Genomic DNA, 11,284 nt, shown 5'->3' on the forward strand with positions numbered 1-11,284 from the left:
CATCTGTCCGTCTAAACCATTGGATTTTACACGCTGCATTTATTAATCAAAGTTTGCTGAAAGGTCTTCCTTTTCAATGGCGGAGCGAAAAGAAATCATAAAAAGTCTCGATGGGTGCACACGTCACTTTTGCTATTCCATTAATTTGTCTTCGATATACAGGGTATTTCGCGAAAATTACTTCGAGTACAATTTCATTTCTCGACGCAGCGTGATAATTGCTTGACACACCCTGTAAAAAAAACTATGTAGAATCACATCATAAATAGTAAATGTAACGAGCTTACGCTATTGACAATGGAAACGCATAAATTCATGTACACGTACAAAAATTAGCCTTCGTGGTGTAAATAATTGTTGATACTCGACGAGGGAAATCATGGAAAATTATCAAAATTACCAAATTAAATGCACAATATGTTGACGCAATATTGGGAAATGACGCAACTCTAGTATATTAGGACGCCTTCTCTATTTAGCAATACGTTGTTAAATATCGGCGAACGCACTTTCAATATAAATCTAATATTATTACCGTGCGATATTTACATTTATTTCCTGGCCAATGTTGGCTTTACGTTGGACAATATCGGCCAATGCATTTCTAATATAATCAACACCGGGGCCAATGTTTAGCCAGTGCATTGTGCTACCAGAGATAAGATAATAATTTTACCTGCGAGGTATACATTTCCGACCTAAACATACACCCTTAATAGATGGTCCCAGCGTTGCAAATTTACATAAAATTCCCCTCGCTGCGCGGACGTCGTCCTCAGGGATGGTTTTTCTGGTGGCCACGCGGACGTCGCCGTTCGCGACGAACGACGCGCAATAATCGGACATTACGCGCGCGTCGAAATTGGTCCGGATTTACGGTCGGTCCGGCCGTATTTCTCGCTTCGCTCGCTATCTTCGCTCCGCACTCGCGGCCACTCCGGGGCCGCATTCGTGCCAAAGCACCACCGCACACGGGGATGTATGGGCCGGGCGCTTTTAACGAACCCCCCCCCCCCGCCCTCGAGTCTAAAGTTACGACCGTTCGGCAAACAATCGAACTTTCGCGGGGGCAAAGCAGAGTCGGCCGCCGAAACTGTCGCGAGATTTTTCCGAGGGCGAGACGGGCGAAGCGTACGAGCGCACGGAGAGCCGCTTTTCTTTCACGCCTCCCGTCCCTCCGGTGAGCGTACGCGGGTTTACGGTGCACGTTTCCGCGGGAACTTGGACGACAAGTTAGCCAACGAAAGTGTCGCGCCAACGGCGAACAACTAAATAACCAACTTCCGGGCGGCGCACGCTCGGCCGGCTGCAAAGCCTGATCTACAATGTAGCGTCTGGAAACGTTCGGTTTCACGTCGGTGAGGCGAAACGCTCAAAACATGTGTCGAGACAACATTTGCACGACTGTGCGATTTGTCAGCGTACAAACTTTTTTAATGTAGAGATCTACTCTCTCACGATTAAAAATTTGAAAACTTCAAATGTTAATATCATTTTCATTAGACTTCTGATCTGAGTGTTTCAAGTATGAAAGTGTTCTGCTGTGCGGTCCGCAACTTATCCTGCCATTATTCCGTGCATAAAAGCTGATAAAAACATTTTCCAGTGCCAAAGCCGTATTCTGACGTGTCGGTAAAACAGATGACATTAGGTGGCAAATCACAGTCATTCCATTCTTCTGAGGATAGTTGTGATTGGCTAATTTTATAACCACGGGTGTATTAAATGTACTTAGGCCGGTATTCATAGTCGATTCTTATTTAAAAATCATCTCAAGTGTTGTCTTAAGAAGCTAATACGGCCCTGTGATTGGTTAAAAACATATTAAGAGTATACTTAAGATGATCTTAAATATAAGAACGGACTATGAATACCGGCCTTAGGGTGCCGTGTAAGTACAGCAGTGATTATCGCGCAACCGCGTCGGCGCAGCCTGCGTCGCGATCGCGCGCAACTTCAGATCGTTCCGAGGAGGAAACGGTAGCGTCGCCCCGAGGAATGCGTACTGCGTCGCGCGTCGCGCAAAAGTAATTCTCGGCGGGAAGAAGAATGGATATGGATAGCGCGGAGGGTCACGACGATCCTCAATTTGTGAAAGTGCTGGGGACCTGTTTAAAAATGGAAATTGCGGCAGTCAAGGGAAGGCTCGACGGTGAGTAAAGCGCGCCACCGGCTCGATGCGACGTGCAAAACTTGCGGTGCGTCTCGTTTCACGCGCGACGCGCACGGTGCTATCTCTTGTCCTCTTTTAACATTCGACGAACGGCGCAAATGCGTAATGCGCGTCGTGCGTGAAACGCGGAACGCACTTGTAGAGTGCCCGCGTTTCTGCGTATCGATCTCTCAATTCCCCGCTGCCGCCGCTCGCTGAGGCAAGAATGTCGTTTATGATTTCCAGGGAACGTGGAGCAGATCAAACAGCTGAAGGCGTTCGTGCGCAGCGAGCTTAAGAGGAGGAAGGAACTCAAGGGGAAGATAACGCAGTTGAACAAGATTAAACTGATACTGAGCGAGACTCTGACAAAGTACGTGCGAGATAATTATCCGATTCTGTCCTATTTTTACCGGTTGCACCCACGTCGAATTTACACACCCGAATTCTGCCGCGTTGCGCAGGTTGTATATAAGCATCAACGAGATCTCGGACACTGTAGAAACCATGAAGGCGAATGCCGACGATCAGTACAAGCTGATTCAACTGCGGTCGCAGGAGTACCAAGGCATCGTTGCCGAGTACAAGGAAACGTGGCACGAATATCGCGTTAGTGATAAGCCTTTATATTTCACTCATACGCGGGGAGAGAGTTTCCTCTTAAAATTTACCGCGGAAATCATGTAATCGTGTTTTTTCCAGGAATTTTATGAGAGTTTTTGAAACTTTACCGCACGTTTTACTAGTAATTACTCTCTGAAAGCAGAGAGAGAGAGAGAGAGAGCCGCGCCGGCGTTTTACTCCCTACCGTTTCAGGGGACTGTTTTGCGCGCCCTTGCGCCCATTTTTACTAAACATTTACTAAGTAAAACGTGTACTGTGGAAAAATTTCAAGAAACTCATAAAGCTGTTGAAAACGCCACGTTGTCCCACGATTACATAACTTTCGGGGTAAATTTTAATTGAACGATCGCAAGCAGGCTATGTACGAGGAATTTCCGCTGGCGAAGGCCAGAAACGCGGCCAAGTTCGACTTGGAGAAACTCAAGATCAAGTATATGGTCACGTCTTATAAGAAAGCGGAGATGATGACGATTATCAAGCAGCGGCGACGCATCAACTGGATCCGCACGCGCGGCAAGATAGTTGAATTCGTCACCGTGATGATGGAGCGTTTGAAGCTGGAAGAAAACTTTACGAAACTGAAGGAGAACGTGAAGCGTCACGGAAAGGAGTTTCAGTCGGTCCAAGCGGAGGTCTCTAAGCTATGTCTAAACTAATTTGTCGATACGCGTATTTATGTACTCGACGTGTGAGCAGGCACTTAATTGACTGTCGTAGCTGCAAGTATTACGCAGGAAGGAGGAGGATCAGAAGAGGCAGAGGAAGCAGAAAATGCTGGAGATGGCGCCGCCGAAGATCAACATCCCGTTTCGAGAGATGTACGCTCAAAATCAAATGCGTACGAGGGTGCAACACGAGTGGAAGCAGGTTCACGAGCCTCTCGATGGTGAAGATTTATACTTAAAATATCCTCGTCCCAGATGTTTACTTCAATTTACGGACACATCCCACACAGCATTTATGTACATCAGCAACATCTCCTTAAGATATCTTTTTAAAGATCACTTTTTGAGTAATGGAAAAAGATATCTACCAGATAATTCAGATAGTAAGATGTCTAAAAGGCATCTGGTTTCAGAGATTTTTTATATAAGATATCTTTCAAAAAAGCTCTTTACGATATCTTGTTTATGAAGTCCATTTAATGTTAACATGGGAAACCAGTCAAAGTTCCCGCTAGAGGGACGCGCGGCTTAGCACTTTCTCGCAAGAGAAAGACCGCACGTGGTATTACAAATGGATACACCCGCATGATAGTTTTTATCTTTCCTCTGATGTTAAAGCGAGTCCTCTTACTGTACGATCTCTTGTCTACACTCGTATGATTTTCCTTCATGTTATTTCTATCCTTTACATTGTCACAAATTCCTTTTGAACCGCTTGTTAACAGTTTCTCACCAAAGGCTTTGCGTTTTAAATAACTTAGAATATGTCTTATTGACGTCGTAAACATGAACTCTCAAAGATGTCTAGTTTGAGATGCAATATTAATATATATTATCTCAAAAAGTTATCTTTCCGGTGACTTTTGAAAGAAGTCTTTCATTTCTCTGCAAGTAGCGCATAAAAGCTCTGTCTGACTTCATTATGTTGTCCTTCTGAAGGTATCATTGGATGTCCAGTGTTAAATGAGAGAACATTGAGAGGTCTTTCTGTTACCATCTTGCCGTGTGGGATGCACATGCACGCGGTGTCCCAGGTGCTAAAGTCATTTGCTTTTCAGACACCATATCGGTCAATACCTTGTACCTGGAAGAATTATGCATAAGCGAGAATTCCGTGGCGCCTGAAGAAATAAACGTAAAAGCGACACGCGACAACGATTATAATATTACCGCGGCTGAAGCGTCCGATCCGAAAAATACTGTCGTTTCGGAGAAAGACGGTGCCCGCGACGCTCTGGTAGCGTCGAACGCGAAGCCAAGCGTTGAAAAAGTGACTTTAACAGACGACGACGTAGAAATGAAAGAGACCGGTCACGAGGAGACGCAGAAGTCTCCGGAGTCCGTTAAAACGCAGCCAAGCTGCCGTATAAAAGAAGGCTCGCTCAAGCATAGCGCCGTCAAGAATACACCGGACGAAATTGGAGCAAAAAGGATGCGGCTTCAAAGGCAGGACAGTAAGGGGAGTATCAATAAAATAACTGCTCCTCAGCCATCGAGCATTGTTAGAAAACTGGATTTCCAATCTTCGCCTCCGTCGCTTCCGGTGATTAAGAAGATAGAAACCGTACGCTACAACATTGCGCCGCTAATGCCGGTACCGAAACCCGTTCAGCACTCGACTACTGCCGCAAGTAGCAGTGTGTTTTCTCCGACGCATTACGATTTCTGTGACAGTAACATGAGTTCCTTCGATCAGGATTTTCAATCAAAAGGTAGAATTGAGTTACTTTGTTTTGAATATAAATACATACGTTTCTTCAAATATAAACAGCGAATCTTATAATAAACTTTATTGCAGGCGTACCATCGTTACACGAGGGATCGCTGTGTAATTTTAGATTATCTCCGATTTCCAATATATCGGCCATGTATGTCGATGAAGACGCGCAGATGGCTCCTCCCTTGAAACCTGCTGCGCAACAGGACAACAAAAGCAGATCTGACGACAAAACGACATCGGGTATTAACATTTTTCCAGGTCACAAATATACCGGGCAATTAATGTCACGATTGTCGTTTCTCTAATTTTTAATCTTACTTTTTCCAGCGTTCGACTTTAATAACTTTATAAAGAAAAACAAAAGAGGAGACATGTCCTTTTTTTGAAGAAAGAAGAAAGGAATATTTAAACTCTCTGGTTCTTAAAGTAAGCCAATATAATCTTAATAATGTATTAAAAAATTCTATACGTACAAGTTAAGCTCTGTTATATTCTACGTCGATTAAGCGAAACGCTATTTTTTATATACGTTAATTAAGCAACACATATTACTTTTATTATTACATTTTCAATTGTGCGGAGAAATTGTACGGGAAACAGAGAATTAAACTAATTTCTACATCCAAGTGTAAAACATATTTGCTTGGACTTTCGTTGTGTTACTTGAGGTAGGTATCGCTTGAGATTGTCGAATTATTAGTGAAGAGTTAGCAATGTCTATGCACTGTTACAAAGCTAACAATGATTATGTACTTCCGAAGTAATTTTGGATTCTTACGAGAAGTTGAATGGCTAATATGCATTTTGTATACAGGTGCATCTCCAGCGCGTAGATATCAACGGCGACAAGTTCGCGGCATGTATTAAATAAATGCTTGCTCACCGAGTCGCGATTATGTACTCTCCGCGAGTTTCGGTCTCCTTTATGCGTATATATACAGTGCCCCCGTGCAATTTTGGCTCCCGCAATTTCGCTGGAGAGCGCCGAGCGAGTTTACAGCCGTTTACTTCCGCTGGGAGAGACGGGACTGTAGAAGAAATAAGAGAGAAAGGAAAAGGGACCGCCTTCATCCTCTTTCTGTCTACGGGGTAGTGGAATGAGCGCGAGTACTCGGCTTTTATAAAAATAAGCTCGTTATAAAATCCTACTTTCTGCACTCGCTTTGCGGAACGTCGTGACTTGTGCGTAATCACACCGCGGATAATGCGCGATAATATCCCGCGATGCTTGACATGCCTTTTAACTACTTCTGAAATTGCTATAGTGTTTCTAATGCTCTCGTGACACGCACATTTCGTTTCATTCCGGGAGAACGTTAATTTGAGAAATGGGAAAGTAGAAACGCAACGTCTTACAAATGTATTGCATATTTCATATCGCGCGTATACACGTTTTAAATCGCTCATAACAGGCAATTTGTCCCGTCTTACGGAAATTGTTTTGTATCCTGACTTGTACGTTGAACAAAATTCTTTCCTCGTGCAAACGACGCCTAATTAGGCAACGAGGAATAGGAAAGGAAATTCCGGAGGAGTCGTCAGTTGGACGGACGCGTTTGCCTCCTTCGGTAATTGGTGGAAAAAGTATCAGGCATGCGATATGAGGGCCGACTTCTTAACAGGCCTCTCCTCCCCTCCCCCACGCCGTTCTCCTCGGGTCTAATCGCATCAGCCGGTGTAATTGATATAAATTAACCCGCTCGCTCGAGCGTTTCATTTGTGTCGCAAGAAGGAAGAATACGAAAGTTTGTTATTACCTGTCGTAACTTTAGCGAGCCACCTTCCCCACGAGGAGCCGAGGCTTCTAGTCGAGAGAAATTGTGTCCTTTTATAAGCCAATGTAACGGTAGGAGGTCGACTATCAAGCTATTTTATTTCAAAAGTTTCGCATTGAGGTACGAGCAAGATAAATGGGACATTTAATGGCGCAATCGTCGAACCGACGTCTTTCCGCCGCGTGAGAGGACTTTAATCGATAATATCATTCAGAAAATTCTTAGTCGAGTCACACGGCGAATAATCGTTTCTCCATTGCTCGCGAAATATTGTATACGGATTATGCAATATTGGCGCTGAAGCGGTATCACATATCCAATGTAATTCATCTCGCGTATATCAAAATTTAACGTACAGCCTTGGCCAAAATTATTACGCACCCTCATGATTATTAAACCGTACTGAATCTAATACCAGCGAAGACTTTAAAAGTTATTCAAAGTTATTCCACTGTATAAAAGCAATGAACGCTTTAGTAAACAACTTTTAAACGACAGAAATCTTCTTGGTATTTAGTATGGTATAATAATTATGAGGGTGGTTAACGATATTATACAAGGAGAGAACTTTCTCTTAAAATTTATCCTGAAAATCATGCGATCGTGGGGCAACGTGTCATTTTTAAACAACTGTATGAGAGTTTGTTGAAATTTTACCATACATTTTACTAGTCAAAAAGCTCTCGTAAAATTCTTGGAAATACCGTTCGAAATACTGGAGCTGAGCAAAGAAATAATCTTATGACAATTAAAAATAGAAGATTTGTGCAGTCAAGCGAGCAAATTGTTATCAGAGTTCATAGACGTATGATTAAAAAATTGCGGCTTCTCTCCTCCGATTTCGATGTCGACACGAAAGCGCCGCGACCTCTTTTTGCCGGACAATTTTTCTTTCTGGTCCGCACAATACCCGGCTTTACGGACACGTGACTAGAATGTTTCGCCGGCAGCCTCGTATACGGCGAGGGAGATAACTCGCAAGGTTCTTCGAGCAACCCTTTCCGTCCCGGCGAAACTCGGCGTTACTCGACCGAAGGTGGGAACTTGGTACGCTCGTAATGTACATTTATTAACTCTGCGCAATGTCGCGTATATTTTGTTAACGAGGAGAATTCGCTTCCTGCAATCGTACGTTCTTGCGCCAATAAAACGCATTTATGCATCGCGCCCCGTTTCTTACGCCCCGCAGGTGGTGATTTAGGGTTAATTACTCCCTGCACGGAGTTAATGATGTCTTTATAAGTTGTTTAAGGTCTGCTGCCTGCGACGGGGTTGTGCCCGCGCATATATGCAATTAACGCGATAAAAGGCTTATGAATAACGAAATAATTGACCTTCCCGTAATAACGTCACCCTTAAATAATAATATCCTGCGCGACGTTTCTTACAAAGGGCCCGAATAAATAACAGGCGCGACCATTTCTCTCTATATATAATGAAATATATATTTTTCCATGAGGGTTTACCAGAAGTGAATAAAGCACTGAGAAAAATTGTCATCGGATAAACAAATTAAATAGCGTTTTCGATAATTAATTTTACCGATTACGTTTTCCGATTGACTTACGGGTACATCCGATGAAGTGCAGTTACCGATGAAATTTGATTGAAAAACCGATGACATTTCTCATACAATTTAATCGGACACATCCGTTTGTGATTATGTAATTGGATTTTCCGATTACATTTAATCGGACATTTTTCTCAGTGAGATAATGCAACAAACTGGAACTTGGCAAAATATTCTTTGTACGAAAGTTGACAGTCACTGCTACACTGAGAAAAATATCCGATGAAATATAATCGGATAATCCAATTACATAATAACAAACGGATATATCCAATTGAATTGTATATCCGACGAAAAATATGATTGGTTTTTCGATCAAATTTCATCGGATATGTCCATAATTTATTCGGAAAACGTAATCGGAAAAATTAACCATCGGAAACACTATTTAATTGGTTTATCCGATGAAAAATTTTCTCAGTGTACAAGCGCTTCTATAAAATCCGACTTTGCAGAAATTATTTTGTCAATCCGGAAAGTTCGCGGTATTCAATTTGTCTTCATTCTCACATTATTTCATAAACGGCTTCGGGAGCCTATTGTTGATCGACGAGGGGGCATTTCGAAGCGGCGACGCGAACGAAATCGGAAACATTCTCATTCCGCGTTCGCGGCGAAGAGGCGATTGTCGCTGGCGCAAATAAAGGAACGTCCACGTTGCCAGAAGTAATTTCCTGCTTTTGTGCCGTCGCGTATACGCACCGCGCATAAACGCATCTCGTAACTTGGGTTAATTACGCCAAGCACACACGCGACGGTGGATTTTGGAAAGGGACGGCCCTGGCTGGTCGGTCGGCTGGTTGGCCGCTTTTGCACCAAGTGCCAGCGAGGTGAAAGGGGGATGTACACGGCGGGGGTGCATTCCGTCGTGCACGTGGGGGATTTAAGCAAAAACCCCCCCGGTAGATTAAACGACTACGATGGTCGCTGATGGCCTCGCCGGAGTATTCAGTAAATTCCGGCAGCCCTGGAAACGTCCGCCGTGTATTTTGGCGAGCGTTTTATTGTGCGCACGTGGCGAGGGTTGGTTTTCTTAGGGCGCAGAGCCGCTCGAGGATTTACCCTTCTCAGACGCCGTACGCATCTGCTTAGATTGTAATTGACAGTCGGGCGAATTCCGCGTAGTTTTGAACGGGCTGCGGCGGGGCGAAAATTTGATTACCGAGAGAGAGCCTGAGAGACACTGTTAAATTTGGATTAAATACTTGAGTGAAATTAATAGATTACTCTTGTGCTTAAGCTACATTCATCCGCTGCCAGCCTTGGACGAGTCACATATGGTTTTTTAGAAACTTTAAAGGTACTTCTGATCTTCTCGGAGATTCTACATAGAGGGAATTTTCTTTTAACATTTATCCTGAAAATTATATAATCGTGGGACAACACGGCATTTCTAAGAATTTTATGAGAGTTTTTTGAAAATTTACCATACATTTCACTAGTAATTATACTTGCAATTAGTATATTTTAGGAAAATATATGGTAAAATTTTAAAAGACTCTCACAAAGTCGTTCAAAATGTCACGTTGTCCCGCGATTACATGATTCCCAGGATAAATTTTAAGAGGAAATTCTCTCCGTGCGGAGAATTTTCTCTTAACTTAACATCCGAACAAATTTGCTTTCATTGTCGAGCCTTCAAGAAGCCCACATTAACATAAAATAGTTTTTTCGAAACTTTAAAGACACTCCTGATCTTCTCGGGGATTCTCGGGAATTAAAGTTCGTTTAACGTTTGAGCAAAGTTTAACATTTAACTTATGCAAATTATAAACGACCATTGTGCTGACGAACAGCTAAGTTTTGATAGGCAGACGTGGCAGTTGGCACCTCTAACGGATATGCCGTGAGAGAAAAATAAATCGCTCGAAATTAGACGATGTCGGGAAAAGGTGGACACGTATACGTACGACTAAGGGACGAGCCCGTTTTTTCTTTTTGCCACCAAATTGCCCGCTCGAACTGCTCTATTTTATCACGATCTGTCGATAACAGGCAGGTCTGACTAAGGGGGGGCGTCTCTTCTACGTATAGAATCATCTCGTCGGGCACGTCGTAGATTCTCGTGAAATGAAGTGGCTGCTGTACTCACCAATTCCGCGCCGACTTGGACTTTTCCGTAACGCGACGACAAACCGTTAGGTTGAATAATCTTTTCATAAATTTGCGATTCCGCGGATCTCACAACGGCAGATCCAACAACGTAATTGTTTAATCCGGACAAGATTAATTTATCCCACGCGCGCGAAACTGCCGCTAAATGTCTGCAGATAAATATCGGGGAATCATTTGCGTCAACTGGCGAGAGCGATGCTGCAGCTTTCAGCCTGTTACAGTCAATTCATCTCAACATGAGGAACATTGTGTTAAAGTGACAGTTGAACGCATTTCAGTCCGTCCCAATGTATTTTTATCGACAATACGCGCATTTTCTGATCCTTTTTTTTCGCATGCTGCGAAGTAACAAAAACGATTATTGGGCAAAATGTTTATCGATATTGTTGGTCTCTCGCCACACTGACCATTTTACCACATCGGCGAGAAAGGGATTATATTCGCGCCAAACGTCTCTTTGTCGCTGTTAGTTTTAATAAACGCAATATACTTCCAATCTTCATATTTTACACAATCTCGTGGCGACGCATTTATTTTTCATGGTTATTAAGGGGATGCTGGAGTGATTCTGCACTTTCGCACCTTTTGCACTTAAAACTGTCTGTTTCGTGGAAAGATTTGTGTAATACACAAATTGAATGGCACGTGTACAGATGATCGAAA

The 11,284-nt window shown here is 43.2% G+C and overlaps 2 protein-coding genes across 2 annotated transcripts in view; one reads left to right on the forward strand and one right to left on the reverse strand.

The window, feature by feature from the left end:
* The window catches only part of LOC105562742, a 52,258-nt gene that overhangs the window by 35,393 nt on the left and 5,581 nt on the right, over positions 1-11,284 (reverse strand). The gene's annotated exons all lie outside the window — the stretch shown is intronic.
* Positions 1,965-5,786, forward strand: LOC105562741 (CAP-Gly domain-containing linker protein 1-like). The gene is made up of 8 exons (XM_012013798.1): positions 1,965-2,152; positions 2,399-2,525; positions 2,617-2,761; positions 3,133-3,408; positions 3,494-3,662; positions 4,500-5,153; positions 5,240-5,401; positions 5,489-5,786. Exons 1-8 carry the CDS (start codon positions 2,050-2,052, stop codon positions 5,545-5,547), a joined length of 1,695 nt encoding a protein of 564 aa, XP_011869188.1. The 5' UTR covers positions 1,965-2,049; the 3' UTR covers positions 5,548-5,786.

The sequence above is a fragment of the Vollenhovia emeryi genome, unplaced genomic scaffold (assembly GCF_000949405.1).
Source record: "Vollenhovia emeryi isolate VEMERY1.0 unplaced genomic scaffold, V.emery_V1.0 DF939184.1, whole genome shotgun sequence".
NCBI lineage: Eukaryota > Metazoa > Arthropoda > Insecta > Hymenoptera > Formicidae > Vollenhovia > Vollenhovia emeryi.